Raw genomic sequence first — 17363 nt, forward strand, 5'->3', positions numbered from 1 at the left:
TAACCCTCATGCCCAAACCAGGCAGGGACTCATCAAAAAAAGAGAACTGTACCCATTGCTTTGATGAACATTGATGTAAAACTTCTCAACAAAATTTTGGCCACAGACTCCAAAGATGTCTCAGAGAAATTCAACCTAAGGCATTAAAGTCCTCTATCAATCTTGAAAACCAGAGCATGTACAAGAAAGACACTATGTTGAAAACGAATTTTACAACTTCAGGGGTAGGAGGGGAGGGAGGAGTCTGGAGGTGGGTTAGAAATGTATGGTAGGGAAGAAACAAAGGAGGGAATGATAATGCTCAATAAGAAATGGACTCATTACCTTGCTCATCTAAATGTAACCCTCTGTATGGTATCTTTACTAGATAAATAGATAGATAGATAGATAGATAGATACATACATACATACATACATACATACATACATACATACATACATACATACATAGAGATATAATCCGAGAAGGGTATAGAGCAGGAAGCTTCTCCAATTTCCATTCATGACTATGAATATTGGTGAAATGCCCAATTTACAAGGAAACTCTCAGGTTCATTTCCCTTTATAATTCCAATATTGTACTTCAAAAATTTTTTTAAATCTTTTTTTATTGTGAAAATACCATACAGAGGGGTTACAATTACATGGGCAAGATAATGAGTACATTTCTTATCAAACTTTGTTGCCTCCTCCTTTGTTTCCCCTACCCGTCCCTTCCCAGCTCCCACAAACTCTCCCCCTCCCTCCAAAATTGTAAAGTTCCTTTTTTGACATAACATCTTGTAAATCTATCTCATTGTTGCAATGGGTCCACCTGTACCCCTATTTAAACGATTTTTTTTCCCTTTCTTACTGGTCTTATTAACTCTTAACACACCGTGTTAGCGTTTTCCCAAGCTAACTGTTTTAGAATTATTTGCGATCCCTCAGAAGGAGGGAGCATCCTAGTAATAGCCTCCTCTAATCTGGCTATAAATTCCTCATATGGTTCCTCAGGCCGTTGCTTAATTCCTGATAAAACAGTAGTCTTTCCTTCCCCTGGTGGTAACTTTCTCCAGGCCATAACGGCGAGTTTAGTAATAGTTTCCAAGGCCTCTTTTGGGAGCTTAAGCTGCTTTTTAATATCTGCGTAATCTTCCTGACCAGTTAACGTGGAGACTGTAGGCTTAAAGCCTGAAGTGGTGAATAATCGCCGCTGCACTTCCCCTTTTACTAGATCCTCATATTCTGTCCTCCATAGTATGTACTGTCCCGGGGTTAACACAGATTTGGCAGTTTGATACCAATCATAAGGAGTCAGCCAATTGCTTGCTATGGAGTCCATTATTGTTAAAGTAAAAGGGGCAGAAGGACCCACAGTCTTTACTGCTGTTTGTAGTTCCTTTAATAATTTTAATGATAGGGGCTCCCATTGCAGAGCACCATAGTCCAAATCTCTAATAGGGAAAATGAAAGCAGTATGGCCGAGCTTTTTGGCTTCTAACATGGCTGCTCGAAAACCTCTGGGTGGAAGTGCGGGCGTTTTTACTTTCTCAATATCAATATCCCAGTCTCCGTCTAAAACTATAAGTGGTTTTTCCTCATTGTCTATTTCCATTTTAGAGGCTCTTTTAGTCGTGCCATAGCTAGGACACTGGTCCGTATCTTTCAATTCAAACGTTTCCTCTGCTGTAGAATATGTTTCTTCTGCTAAACACTCAAATTCTGTCTTTTCTTCCATAAGATCTCTTATTTGTGTCCATAAGGAGAAAGCTGTCATAGGGACTGCTGCTGAGCCATGAGCTTCCTCCAGGAACCAAGGATTAGTTTGTAACACAAAATCATAAAATTCTCCCACTGCCGCTGTGGAGGTTTTAATGCCTCGTGCTTTTAGCATATGTTTTAAAATAGAGACAAACATATCCTTATTCTTAGAAGATGAACTCCCCATGATTCACTCCTTATCTTTCTCAGCCGCAGCTGAGAGGCCTGCAGCACCCCAATGAGTATTAGACTAACTATTCCAGGTGAAAAGAAAAGAGAGAAGGAAAGATATTTACCTCCCAAGGTTCCTTGGCCAAAGAGACTCCTTCTAGCCCCACGTTGGGCGCCACCTGCGGCAGACCGGCTCTTCGGGAAGGCGGAGGACACCTAGTGGGGGTAACTGGAACAGGTAGGGAGATGGCAAACAGACAACTCACACACAAGAGGAGTGAATGCTGAGTGCGATTTATTGCAGAGGATGACAAGCTTTTATAGAAAAAAGTCTCCATTAGAAAGGGCAAAAGGTTACACAATCTTGTTGCAAGGCTTTGGGTGGTCACCAGCTGGTTGCCTGATCTTGTTCTTGGATGATGAGCTATGATGATAGGCACTTGTTTCAGGCTTTACCTCAACAACCCCATAAGAATAGCAAAGTGCAATCGGTTTTGAGATGCTTCTCACCTACTAATCATTAACCAGAGCATAAGGGCAAGGTGTTAGACAGAAAGGCATAAACTCTAGTATTTTATTTTTACTTCTGCTTAGTTTTTACTTTATACGTTTCAAATCTTTTCTAAGCAATTGTGCTTCTTTGCCATTCTTTAGAAGGTCCCTAATTTGTGAACAGAAATCATGATATTCAGTATACTTAGCTAAATCTGGCCATACATCCAATTCAGGCTTATAGTGTCTTCTCTGTAACTCTTTCACATAATCGTTTACTCTTCTCCATAGAGGCCTTAACTGTCTCATAAGATCTTCCTTGTTCTTTTTTGATAGTAAGCACCAAGGAAGCCTAGATCTAGCAAGTCTCTCAGTAAATGGAAGTTTACTAAGTAATAGGAAGTTTTTTCTCCTAAGTAATTTACCCAACGGTTGCCATCCTTATCATACACACCTGTAAAAGGCTATGGATCTGGGGGAAGTCTTTGAGGCCCACTTGATAAGGGAGGATCCCACCAGCATCCCCTAATAATCCACTACCACCTTCCATCCACCAATCTTTTAGGAATCTTATTTAGTTTTTGGTCTAAATATCCCTCTACATCTTTCTTATCTACAGGATATCCATATGGGTCTACTGTATATGCTCCAGGATTAAAGGGAAGTCTCCAATAGCCATACACTCTTTCTGCTCTAGCCGTGCCTACAGCTTCTTATAAATCTCTTACAAACAATTCCTTCTGCTGAAGTGAAGTCATAAAACCCCCAATGCTTTTATTTTCACTTATGACTTGTCTAATAGCCTCCATAAGAGAGGTTTTCAGGGTAGCACTTAGATCTGGTGGATTAGTCATACTCTCAGGACACTCATCGGATGTTGGAGTCGTCATCACTTCCAAGAAAGAGCCCTGAATAAGAGAATGAGTATGAGTATAAGAATGAGCATGAGTAAGTAGAACAAGCAGCAGGAACAGTAAAAGAATAATGGACACTCCTATGCAGTGAAGAAAAGAGAAACAGGAACAGGAACACATCTTTCCCAGGGGCTTGCCAGACTTTCCAGGAGGTAGGTCTCTTTGAAGCCCCATTCTCAGATCTGATGCCAGATGTTCCATGCTAAGCAGACTCCACTGGAGTAGGCGTGGCAAAGAAAGGCAATCCACTGGATGCGATGCTACCTCTGCCTGGACCGAGTGACTTCCCCAGGGTGGAGCTGAGCCTGGCAGGTCAGGTCAGGCTCCTGTGACCTACTAAATGACTTTTTTGTTTTTTCCAAGGCCTGAGTTGGAGCTAGCTGCTCGGCTGAGCCTTTGTCCATATCAAAGTTGGAGATTTCTGGTGGTGGGGAATGGGCGGCCTTCCCTCCTCTGCTCCCTGAGAAGGAGTAAGGATGTCAGGGTTCTACTAATGCGAGAGTCTTGGTTCCTGGGTCATCTCTGGTCTGTGATCTGTAGGATGAAGATAGTTGCTCCTTCTCAGTTCTTGCTGGTGGCGAGTAGAATCCACTCACCTGCCACGTCTGACACCTTTGTCCTGCACTCTCTCTGTTGGTATGGCAGCTATGGCCACTGTCGCTGCCATTGCTGCCTCCCCAGCCACAACTACCAGCAAGTGCTCAGATCTGGCTCCTTGCCTGGATTTTCCCACTCTGACCAAACTCTTTGTACTGTGATGGCACACTTGGTGTGATTCTCTAGCCTAGGACTATTCACTGGAACACTAAAACTGCTTTCTACGCATGAGCTTGTTTAGCCTCCAGCTTCTCCTCCACCATCTTCCTCTGAATCCAATTCTGGAGTTTTTTGCTACTACAACCACAATTACCACAGCCCCAAATTGAGTTGTGTTGCTTCCTTGGGCCAGAGGAGAGAGGCACGGGGATGGGGAGGCTAGGGTCCTTGGCCACTGCTGCTGCACTGCTCTGCCTTGTCTGGCGCTGCCTCCCCAGGCTTATGCATGCCAGTGCAGGGTGGCTCTGAGCCCTGCAGCATTTCTGGGGATGCCCTGGGCTGGGCCCAATTCTTACAAGGGCCGGTGCAGAAAGGGGCTCACTGTGGTACAAGCCTGGAGACTTTTGAAACTACCAGCACAATTACTAGAGCCCCAAACTGAGTTGGGTTGCTTTCACAGGCTGAGGGAGGGAGGCATAGATCTAGGGAGTCTGGGGTCCTTTGCTGCTGCCACCTCCACCGCCCTGCCTCGGCTGCTGCTGCCAACTCAGGCTTATACAGACCAGTGCAGGAGGGTGCTGTGCACTGCAGAGAGTCTGGGGTTGCCCCAGGATAGGCCCATGAAGGCCAGTGCAGAAAGGTGCTGTGTGGTACTGACAGCCTGTGCTTGTTTGTTGCTGCTACTGCTGTTGGGTCTTCCCTGGTCTCGACTGGGCTGTTTCTGGAGGCCGATGTGGAGAGACTGTGAACTGCACATCTGGGGTGATTCGTCACCACTGTCACTGCCACAACCACTGCTGCTGCTGCTGTTGCTGGCTGCCACTCAGGGCTAGGCTAGGCTGTTTATGTTGGCCTGGGTGGAGACACTGTGCCTTGTGGGGGGAGGGGATCTTCATGCAGGTTCTGCATTCCAAGTTTTCTGCTTATATTATCCAGTTTAGAACTGGCTATTGGGAATCGTCCCAGAGTCTTGGGACACTTGTAGTTCTGTGGTTCCAGGTGTGGAGCCCTGCCACTCAGCATGGAGCCCTGCTGACTACAAGGGGTGAGGGAAGGGTCTTCCTACTTTACTGTCTCTGTGTAAGTTCTGGAGTTTTTCCTTTTTCTTTTTTTCACTTCCTGTATCTCTCTGAGTAATCACCTTTTTGTTGTTGTTGGTCTTTTGAAGAAAGGGAACATTAAAACCTGAACTCTCTATTTGGTTGTAGAGAGCTGTGGTGTTTCCCTACTGTTCCATTGCCATCTTGCACCCCTCTCTATTTATTTATTACACATTCTTATTGTTATTGTAAAAGTGATAGACAAATGGGTTTAATTATGTAAGACAGATACGGAAACACTTATTTTAACTGCAGATGATATGCCATATATTAGTTAGGCATCAACATTTGATTATAACATTAACCAGTTTTGAAAAAGGAGGCTCTGAGATGGGAGGGAAAGGATGGTAGGAGAAAAACAAAGGAGCAGTCACAATGCTTGATAAGAAATGTACTCATTGGGGCTGGGAAGGTGGCTCAGTGGTAGAGTGCTTGCCTTGCATGCCTGAGGACCTGGGTTCGATTCCTCAACACCACATAAGCAAAAAGAAAAAAGCCGGAAGTGGCGCTGTGGCTCAAGTGGTAGAGCCCTAGCCTTGAGCTGAAGAGCTGAGGGACAGCGCGTAGGTCCAGAGTTCAGGCCCCATGACCGGACCCTTGCCCCCCCAAAAAAAGAAAAAAGAAAAAAGAAATGTACTCATTACCTTGGTCAGGTAACTGTAACCCCTCTGTACAGTATTTTCACAATAAAAAACATTTAAAAAAGAATGTAAATACATTAACCAGTTTAGAATAACTAAAACCAAGCAAGTTATTCCTGTTGTCAAGTGTTCTGTTAATTGTTATGCTATTTTCTAAAAGGAATTACCAAACTAAAATAACCCATTTATTTCCATCTGATGAATTTTGCACAAACTGAAGTTCAGTGAATGATGGATGGCTTTTCCAAAGTTGGGAGAAATTATTTCTTTGACTCAATGTCATGGAAGCAATGTGCCCTTATGAAACTGTTTTTACTCCTTAGAAAGACAGTCAGGGTTTCAGACCTTTTTGAATGAAGCTTGGATACTGTTGTTTTGTATTATGAGAACACTGTGACATCTGAAAAATCAATGTTAATCAGGCATAATAGATTTTGATGCACTGATGGGATATCTTGGAATTCTTTCTTGAAGCTTTCTTTTAGAACGTGTATTGACTTCTTCACCTCCTAGATTTAGTTTTCAGTGTTCATTCTCAAATCCCTTAGTTGAGTGGCTATAGTTTCATTTGGCTCCCTTGCCTTCTGTTAGAATTCTTCCAGCTTTTGGTGTACTACATGCATTCCTCTAGCCTTCTCACGCTCATGAGTAGCCTGATTCAGGCTTTCACTCTTCATTCGACATGTTTTTATTCAGTATGTTTTTATTCAGCATTTTGAGAACTAGTCTCATGATTTTTCATTAACTTCTCTGTTACCTGTTTGACTTGAATGGGCAATGAGGTTCATTGACTTGCCAGTTTTCTTGTGTTCCCATGGCTTTTTCTTTCTATTTGGGAATGAAAGAAAATTCACCTCACTAGAACACAAAGGATAAATGCAGAGTCATGTAGTTGTGCAGACTTTGGAGGCTAACAACAAAAAAAATTGTTTTCACTCTATGTCACCTCTTTTGAGAATGAAAGTATAACCAATTCAATACGACAACACAATTCTAATATAAGTTTCAAACCAGAGCCTTGTGGTTGCACAGACTGTGTAGGGTCCCAATCAAAGATCAGTGTTTTCACTGTATCTCTCCTTTACTGGAAATGAACACAAGTTTAAGACACACACCACCCAGAACCCTGTGGTTGCAAAGATTTTAGAGGTTCACAAACAAAGATAGGAGTTTTCACTATATCTCTACATTTTTGGAGATGAAAGTATATCCACTTCCACCCCAGATCACAATATTAAAACAAGCACCATCCAGCTACTGGTGGCTAATGCCTGTAATCCTAGCTGCTCAGTAGGCATAGATCTGGAGATCGTGGTTCAAAGCCAGCCTGAGCAGGAAAGCCTGTGTGACACTTATCTCCAATTAACCACCAGAAATCCAGAAATGCTGTGATGGCTCACTTGGTATAGCACTAGCCTTGAAATGAAGAGTTCAGAGACAACACACAGGCCCAGAGTTCAAGCCCCACAACTGGCAAAAAAAAAAAAAAAACAAGCACCAATCTGGTGCCCCTAAGTTCAGTAGTCTTCCCAGGTTCATACTCAAAATTAGGTATTTTCCTTCTGTCTCTCCTCTTTTGGAATGGAAAACTCTATTCCACAGCAGAATACAATATTAAGGGAAGCCTGAAACCAGAGTCTTCTATTGCACAGATTTTGGAAGTTCACAATCAAAGATAGGTGTTTGCACTACCTCTGTGCTTTTTAGGAAATAAAAGTACATTCAATTCCACACCAAGACAAAATTTTAAGACAAGCAGCAACCCAGAGCCCTGTGTTGCATAGATTTTGGAGGATACTTGTTTTCACTCTATCTCACTTTATTTGATATGTAAGTAGGCCCATTACCAACATGGAGCACAGTTTTAAGACAAATCCAACCCCGGACCATGTATTTACAATGATTTTACATGTTCACAATCATAGATAGGTATTCCCTTATTTATTGAGTTTTAAGAGTTTGTATTATATATAGTTCTAACCAAGGAATAAGTGTGTTATGAGATTTAAAGTAATTTGGACCAAAAGGATAGCAACATGAGCCACTTTGGTATAGTCTCATTGGCTACAGATTTAGTTTAGCTTATGTCTCACAACTGGGGAACAACAAAGTAAAGAAAGCAAAGAAGGAGTGAAGGACCAGGAACAATGGAAAATGGTTTGAGGTGAAATTAGAGGAAAGATTGAGAAATGTAAAAAGAATTAGCAGGAGAAATCAGAGTAGAGTCATGTAGAGAAGAAATGGAACAGGGAGAAGAAAATTAGGACTTACATTCAGAGTAAGAAAAAAGAAACAGAGAGAAGAGAAAAAAGAAAAGGAACAATTTATAAAATAAAAAATAAGGTTTAATTATATGAAGTAATAATACTAAAGTTAAAAATATTAAGAATATGCAGTAGAGAATTGGGTAATCAACTTATATTCAGAATCAAGTACAGACACATTTGTGGAGAAAGCCCAGTAATCACCATAGGCTGTATTTCCAGGAATGAACAGAACAGCAATTAGGAAGAAAAAACCAAAAGGGCTTGTATAAAAAGAAAACACAAAAAAATCAAAATCAGAAACAAAACACAAGAAATAGAAAGGAAAAAGAATTAACAAAAGTGAAAATCGTTTAAAAACAAGAAAAATTAAACATAGATATATATAAACATTATAATAAGGAATAAAAAATACTATTTATTTGGGGGAACTTGTGTCTCCCCTGAGTCCTCTTTTCAGTTTCTTGATGGTGTATTTGGTTTTCTTGCAGTAGTCAGTTTTTCTTGCAGCTTAATTGGTTCCCCAAATCAGATTGTTCGAATGGGAATAAATAAGTTCTATGTACAGGACTGAGATCTTTGTCACCTTTCCAGACTAATTTAGTAGTCACAAGATCTGATTTTCATTTAATGCAGAGAGGAAGTGGCTGGCTTCTGTAGGTTGTTGCTGAGAGTGACCTTGAGTGTTTGGGGATTGGGGCTGGTTGGAATCAGTGGCTTTATCTGATGGGGGTAGCACATTTTTGGCTAGCCCATTTATGGATAGCCCATTGTTAGGCCCAAGCTGGAGACTGGAGACACTACGGGTTTTTATAGCCTATCCCCTCCCCCTTTATTAGATGATTTTTATGAGATTTTACAGATTTTTGGTTTTGTAATTCCTGAAGCTGGTTAAGCTGTAGGTTTGGCCGTTCCCTGCAGAGGAGGAGGGCTGCTTCTCTGGAGTCACCAGAGTTGTTCAGCCCTGGCCCTGTGAGAAGTTTTCTCCTCCTGTACGGAAGCCTTCCTCAGAGTGGAGCTGATTCTCACAGGTCCAATTTCTTTGCTCTGATGAAAAATGGTGCCACAATTGCTGTTTCTCAGCCTTAGTTATCTGCTGTCCATTATGGCAGGATCTATGCCAGTATCAAATATGGCATTCTTCTCAGGTTGCAGTAAGGAGAGGATTGCCTTCCATAGCCCTTTCTGTGGGAAGGAGTGGATGTCGTTTTTGGGATGTTCATAGTTTCCCTTGGCTTTTCAGACTGTCCTGATCCGCAATCCTCAGTGGCCAGCAGAATGTTGATTTCCACTCCTATTTATCCAGCTCCCACTAGAGGAAGGGAGAGATGAGCACTCTCAGCCTCTGGCGCCTTTTTACCAGCTTTGTCTGGCCCTTCTCCAGCTGCCACTGGCAACAGCTTTTACTCAAATATGTCTTCTCATGCAGACTGCCTGAATTTTTCCTCACTGGGAGGAATCTCTGTACTATGATGGCTCAATTGATGTGATTTTCCAGTAATGGATTTTCCCTGAAGTGTGAAAACTGGTTTCTTGGAGAGAGCTCAAATAGGTCCTATCTACACCTCCACCACCTTCCTGCTGGCTCTTGAAGTTATTTAATATAACAAAAATCAAGTAAGTGTAATAAACTCTTTGCTCCACTTTGAAGTTACATTAATTGAAACTGAAAGAAACAGTGACCTATTTTCAATCTTCTACATGTACTGATCCAGTTTTTGGACTTTTGTGCAATGATACAACTCTTGAATATGTGTGTGTGTGTGTGTGTGTGTGTGTGTGTGTGCACAGTAGGCACCTGTGTCAAACTCATTTTGAGGCCTTCTGATTTGTTCTGTTGGTCTTCTTGTTCTTCTTTGTTTGGGGAAGTGCAATGCTGGCTTTGTACTAGGGCTCTGTAGTATAATTTGAAGTATGGTGTCATAATACCTTCTGTATTACTCTTTATGCTCAAGATTTCTTTGGCTTAGTGGGGTCTGTTTTTCTGTATCAGTTTTAGGATTGAATTTTCTATTTCTATGATAAGTGACTTTGGGATGTTTATAAGGATTTCTTTGAGTATATATACATAAAATGCATAAATATATGTATATATAATTTGAGTGATGCAAATATTTTCACAATAGTCCTTTTCCAATCTATGCCCAATGGAGATTTTTTTTCCTTCTATGTCTTCTGATTTTCATAAAATTATGGTTTTCTTTGTAGATCTCTTTCACTTCCTTTGTTGCATTTATTCCTATGTATTTAAGATATATTTCTTAGGTACTATTTGGAATTTGATGGTTTCTCTGATCTCTTTCTCAGTCTGGTGATTGCTGACATACTGACTACTTTGCTGAATGGGTTTAACTTAAATTTATGATTATTTGTCACAGTTCTAATTCCATTTCTTGTGAGTGACAATTTTAACCTAGTAGGTGGCTTTTGAGATATGTCACTATAGAATTGAGTCTATTAAGCACCCATTTTCCAACATAGAAGCTCAATACAATCTTCAATGAAAGTATTAGGGGTCTGAGCTCTTAGTCTGGGAGCCTCACACAATTCTTACCAAGACTGTGATTTTACCTTCTCCCAAATCAACCATCAATTCACAATTTAATCTTCTCTTGTCCATTATTTCCCTCCTTGGAAGCTATTGAGCTGTGGCTCTACCCAAAGCTAAAAGGAAAGTTTAGAGATATAGTTGCTCCAATGTCCTACCCCCTGAGGCCTCTCACCTTACTTTTACTAACAAACTTTACATAGGTGTGTTCATTGTTTCTCTCCTAAGGTAAAGTCTTCATGTGTTTGTGCTGAAACTTGTTCATATCTGGGATTTCAGAGGATGAATCCAAGCTACTTTCCTTCCTACCCTCATTTTCTTAGCCCTTCTGCTTTAAGACATGTGTGAGACAGGCTATTTTAATAGAGGATTCCCACAATGAATACTAAAAGGTAATGTTACTTCATCCCAAGCCCACTATGTCTCTTCCACTCTGTGAATTTGGAGGGTTTGGTTTTTGCTTTGTTTTCTTTTGTCTTTGTTCTACTTTGTTGCTGTTCCTGGGCAATGAGGTCCTCCACACTGTTCTTGAGGTTTTTGGTCAGTGTTAGTAATCTGCCACTTTGAGCCAAACCCCTATTTCCAGCTTTTTTTGTAGTTAATTATAGATAAGTTGCTCAATGTCTTTCCTGTCCAGGCTAGCTTTGAACTGAACTGCTCAGATTTCAGATTGGTGAATACTAAGTGTTACAGACATAAGTCACCAACATCCCGCTTGCTCTGTGTATTTTTGAGATAAGTTTTCACTTCATAGCAATGTAAACAAATGGACTTCAATTCTTTTTTACATTTCCATCACAGTTGTGATTATAAGAATGCACTAATGTTGTGAATAACATCCACATAGGACTGTCCAGAAACTCTCATTTCCTCAATCTCCACCTCTTACAGAGCTGGCATCAAAGATATCTGCCACCCCACCCAGGCAAGACATCCCAAAATCATTTTTACCATGCTGTATTCATAGAAGAATCTTCTTAGACTCAACTAGGGTAATCAGATTTTCCCATTGGTTTTGGATTAGTATTAATTTTTATACTTTTACAAAAATACACTGAAATTTTCAGTGGAATAAATTTGTAAATTTAATTCTGCCAAACTGAGTGAAAGGTTTTTTTCCACCTTCTTATCTAGTGTCTTGTTCTTTGTAGATGTCTTTACAGATCTTTAATTTGGTTTTGAGTCCTAGGTATTAGTTTTTTTGAAGCCTCTATTTTTAAGGAATATACGAAATCAATTTTGGACTCGTGTACTTTATTTTAATTGATTACAAAATGAAGTTTGGTCCAAATACATAAACGAGATTTTATTATTCCAACTCTAAGTAGATTGAATTTAAATTTTATTTGTTATTTATTTTTAATTTTTACTAAAGTGTATATTTAAAATGGGTATCGTTATGATAATTTTATGAGTACATAAAGTCTTTTTTCTAAATGCCTTTAGACCCATTATACTTTATTTCCTCTAAAAATTTCAATGATTCGAAAGGGTTCCATTGTTTTATTTTCATTCATGAATGTAATATCCCCAATATTTGATAGAGTATATGTAAAACATTTTAAATCAACAAAAAATCAGCTAAAAACATATGGCAGTTGATTCCTATTACCACACACACACACACACACACACACACACACACACACAAACACACTTGCATGCACACATGCACACACACAGAAGATAGGTAAACCATGACTCAACTGCCAAATCCAGCTTACTTCTTATGAGTAAAGTATTATTGTAACAAAAACAAAAATCTTTCATATGGCTACATTTTCCTTGTTCCTTTCTTATCTCTGTTCTTCTACTTATTTTTCCATGAACTTTTCTTTATATTCCATTTACTTTCTCCTTGGCTCTCCTCCATCCAATCTTACTGCAACAAATCAATCCATTCTGTGTGTACATTATATTAATTTCTTCATTTAAGGGAAAAAGTGTTGTGTAAGAACACGGAAATCCTAACAGAAAAAAATAGCAAATACTATAAAATACTATGCAAAATCACTGAACTCACATACTCTCCCAATATTTTCCCATGACCAAATGAGGATTCTGCACCTTACTTAATAACATAAAATAAACTCTATTAATTAAATTCTTAAAAAAAGAATGTAGTTGAAAACTCAGTAGAAACATATGAGTATTTTGATAATATCTTGATTGCCATACTGAGGAAGTTGAAAATTATGTACATTTTCATTTTTTTAAACATCATGCTCTCAACAACAGTACAAGCACACAATATTCTTTTGTGAAAATATTTGTATATTTTCAACTAGAAATTTAATTTATAGAAAGCTATAGTACATTACATAGCCATACATTTATTACAAATGTAAATATGAGAAGAGATTAGAAGTCAGCCAGGGAGCAAAGTGTATGAGAGTCTTATTTCCAGTAAGAGGACAGTTAGAAATGCAACTGCAGTTCAAGTTGTAAAGAAGCATTGAGGGAAGAGTTGAAGGAGAGTATAGGTCCTATTACAAGTATGCATAAATGAATTAAATTATTATCAGAAGAAATAAAAAGATAATTCTTAAACAGGCAAGAAATGAGTGCAATTGTGTCTATAGCTCTTAAAAATGTAATTATGTAAACATAGTATAGGGCCCAGTAAATCAACCTATTTAAAACAATAAGTAAAGCTTGCCTTATTAAGATTTTGAAATGTGGAAAATAAAAATTTTCTTGTTTTAACAAATTGTAAGAAGTGATGATATTACAAGAAATAACCTTATATATAATATTCAAAATTCTTTGCATCAAATTAATGAAGAGATATTATCATCCATAAAATGAAGAGTGTATCTAGGCAAGAAAGGGCTTACTATTATGCACAACAGACTTTAAACTTAGGAGAAAATTGAAAAAACCTTCTTCATTGTAAACTTCAATCAAAGTGCATTTTTGTAACATATACAAGTCATTCTCAAGTTATATGAGGGAAGCAGTGGGCGAGGGAAAAGAAAGACAAAGAAGGAGATGGAAAGAGACAAGGAGAAAGAGAGATCAGGCCAGAGAGAAATGTCCCACAAAGAGACTCAGGATAATTTCGAAACAAAATCGAAAGACAACATTAAAAATGTAAATTTGTGAAGAGGCAATATTAATGAAATGTAATTGAGGACTCTGCAACATGGTGGTGGGAAGACAGGAAGTTAATAAACATAATGATGTAGAGGAGTTATTGAGAAAGTCAAAGATAATCTTACCAGACTAACAGCAAAACTATGTACATATAAGAAGATACTAAGTGAAATAATCCCCATGATAGGGACACAATAGTTTTTTTTAATCTTTTTCACTGTCATTTTTAATGTACTCTGTGAATTTTTTTTCTTTTGTATGTTTCTTTCCCCAAGTTATAACCCCTGTTGTCCCTGTAATTGATTGGGGTGCACTGCATCTTGCATACAAATTTTTCTAATTTGGGGAGGGGAAGGGAAATAATAAAATGCTGAAACAAGGACACAGGTTGATCCATTGTAACAATGAGATGTACAAGACACTATGTTGAAAACAAACTTTACAACTTGGAGGGGGGATGCAGAGAAGGAGTAGGGACATGGGGCTGAAGGGATGGTAGGGGAAAACAAAGGAAGGGTTAAAGATGCTCATAGGAAATGTACTCATTAACTTACTCATGTAACTATAAACACTTTGTACAGTATCTTTACAATAAAAATATACATATATAAAATACAATAGAGAAAAGAATTTAGGAAGAGTGGATAATATAAATAAGTGCAGATTAAAGAGGAAGACCAAGATATAGAAGCACAACTCCAGTATAAATTGTGATTATCATCAGTTGTGACTACCATTGCTAGGAAATATACAGTACAGCCTTATTCTTTGAAGTAAAAATTGTATAATATAAACTATAACAAGAAGAGATCATTACTATTACTAGAGATTTAGATCACACCTTCTGTGTACTAATCAAACCTAGGCACTTAATACTAAGTATGCTTATTTCTCCTACTCTGTCTTTTATCCATGAAGCCATGCAGAGAATTTCTATTTCTCATTAACAAGAGGGTATAACACTTTGGGGCAAAAATGCAGCCTAAGAGCCCTGCACCAGAGGCCAAGATGGAGAAGACCTCTACAGCCACCATGACCTTCCCCTTGGCACTGTGGTAGACAGGCAGGAAGGTGAGCCACACACTGCAGAACACCAGCATGCTGAAGGTCAGGAACTTGGCCTCATTGAAGGTGTCAGGCAGGTTCCTGGCCAGAAAAGCCACAGTGAAGCTGGCCAGGGCCAGGAAGCCCAGATATCCCAGGACACAGTAGAAGGCAGTGAGGGAGCCCTTGTTGCACAAGATGATGATGTTGCCATGTTCAGAGTGTGCATCTGTGTCCACAAAGGGAGGAGAGGTTCCCAGCCAGAGGCCACAGAAGGTCACCTGGATGAGCGTGCAGTTGGGAATGATGAAGTTAGGAGCCCCTGATACCAGCAGCCACCTCATCCTTCTTCCTGGGGAAGTGGCCTTGAAGGCCAGAACCACAGTCACTGTTTTGGCCAACACTGTGGAAACAGCCACAGTGAATACAACCCCAAATGTGATCTGCTGCAGGATGCAGGTGGCTGTTTTGGGTCGACCAAGAAAGAGCAAAGAACAGAGGAAACAGAAGATTAGGGAGATGAGCAAGATGTAACTAAGAGCCCGGTTATTGGCCTTAACAATGGCAGTGTCTTGGTGTTTCACAAACATCCAAAGAACAGCAGCAGTTAGCAAAGAGAAGCAGAGAGCCATGCAGGCCATAACAATGCCCAAGGGATCTTCAAAAGCCAGGAAACTTGCAACTCTCAAGAGGCACTGTGTCCTGGGTGTGTTGACATACTGATGATCTAGACATTTCACACATTGCTCCATATCTGGTGAGAAATGTACACCACCATTACTTTTTTATTAAGCAAGTTTGCTTCAAAGAATTTAGGGAATTTTTCCTTTAGGGGAAATTCTCCGATGTCTGCGTTTACTATCATAAAAATTCTTTTTTATTTTTTGCAAGCCGTAACTGCTTCCCTTTTTCTCTTCATCATTCAGGCATTTTTATACAATATTTTTAATCAATGACTATCACACATATAGTTGAAATAATAAGTGGGATATGACATTATCTTATTAACTCTTTTATACTTTTTCTGACTCTAATTAAGAGTCGTGTAATCATATTAAAATTGGAAGTATATAGCTTACATTGCCCTATATGTTTCTGTAAGACATTAATTTTTACCCTGTGGTATATTATCCTTGATTTCCTCTCATTATGCTTGTCTTGGCTCTTCACCTGTAACGTTGTACGAACAAACTCATCACTCTTTGACCCTCTATTGTCATTCCCATTTCCTAAACTGATTCTAGCTTACTGAGGCTTTGCCCTGTGCCAAGAAATTTTCTCGGCACTGAGAAATAAAGATAAGCAAGATCCAAGTTTTCTGTGGGAGTGAAATGTAAGTTTTAAGATGAATACTCACCATATACCATTTATGTTTAATTTTATGGTAGAGTTTAGACTTGTCCTAATGATTGGTGATAAGACAGATTCCTGGAGTAACTGTCCCTGCAATATTCTGGAAATCTTTCTAAATAATAATGCAAAATCATGTTCTATCACATTGTCATTAGCGATACTACCACATCTCAGAATTTAGTTATTAACAGAGAGAAGGAGAATGAGCTCTGTGATCCTAATACACAGTTTTTGCATTGACTTGTTTTGATTGAGGATAACTAGAGAGAGATAACTGATTGCTTTATAAGCCTGACTCACCTGTTCCATTAGCAATCTCATTTTCTGAGCAAGGTATACAATCAAAGCAACAGGCAGCCTTTCCCTCCTGAGGAGATTTCCGGAATCCAGGACCACAACTCTCACTGCAGACAGAGTGAGGAGTCTGAGGAAAGGCAGGGTGTGTCAATAACTGTTCCAACATGTACCAAACACTACAACAATCCAGTTTTACAATGGGATGCTTAAGTATAATGTTTTAAACAGGTAAGTGCATTTGGTTTATTGTATTCTGTTATAGATTCCATATTCCATGATTCCCAAAGGCTAAGTGATTCAATCTTGATTTCTAGCCTGTTGAATTTCTGTAAGGCATGGGTTTTTTAAAAAGTGGAAAGTAGTGGTGAGAAGTAATTTCTAGTTTACAGCCCTATGGGATTTCCTTGAATTCCTGGCATAATATGCGTTCTCCTACTCATCTGTGACATTAGAAAGAGCAAGGAGGAGACCTCCACTTTATAGGGTTAAGTGAGCCCCAAGGTCATAATAGTTTTTTCTTTGTTTTCAAGCGTTCATGAGGTGAAATCTTCTTACAGATGCATTTAATGATTCCTCTAAACAAAGATAGTTAAATTGCAGGTCGATTAACCAATGAAAGAATAACCACAGAAGGGAGCAAAAGAAACTTTCAACCCCATAAATTAAATCTTCAGCTACTTTATTGCAGTGTTAGAATCTCACTGAGAAAAATATATTTTACATCTTATGAAAATATTCCAAATCAATATGTAGAAACACTTTTAACTCACTTGGTTCTGATCCTGGGGCTTGAAATCAAGACCTGAGCATTGGACTTCAGCTATTTTGTCTCAAGTGTAGCACTCTAGTACACAGCTCTACCTCCAAATTTTTGGAGGTTTATTGGCAATAGGCATCTCACAAAGTTTCCTGTGTGAGCTGACTTTAAACTATGACATTCCCAT

At 39.2% G+C, this 17363-nt stretch overlaps 1 protein-coding gene across 1 annotated transcript in view; it reads right to left on the reverse strand.

Annotated features, from left to right (window-relative positions):
* Positions 1-14600: 14600 nt before the first annotated feature.
* Positions 14601-17363, reverse strand: part of LOC122119955 (vomeronasal type-2 receptor 116-like) — a 28976-nt gene continuing 26213 nt past the window's right edge. The window contains exons 6-7 of the mRNA XM_042694002.1: positions 16423-16546; positions 14601-15523 (exon numbers count right to left, since the gene is read on the reverse strand). Of these exons, the coding sequence (XP_042549936.1) occupies positions 14601-15523; positions 16423-16546 (1047 nt within the window). The remainder of the gene's footprint in view (positions 15524-16422; positions 16547-17363) is intronic.

This window comes from Dipodomys spectabilis, unplaced genomic scaffold (genome assembly GCF_019054845.1).
Source record: "Dipodomys spectabilis isolate Male_0828 unplaced genomic scaffold, ASM1905484v1 ptg000173l, whole genome shotgun sequence".
NCBI classification, from domain to species: Eukaryota; Metazoa; Chordata; class Mammalia; order Rodentia; family Heteromyidae; genus Dipodomys; species Dipodomys spectabilis.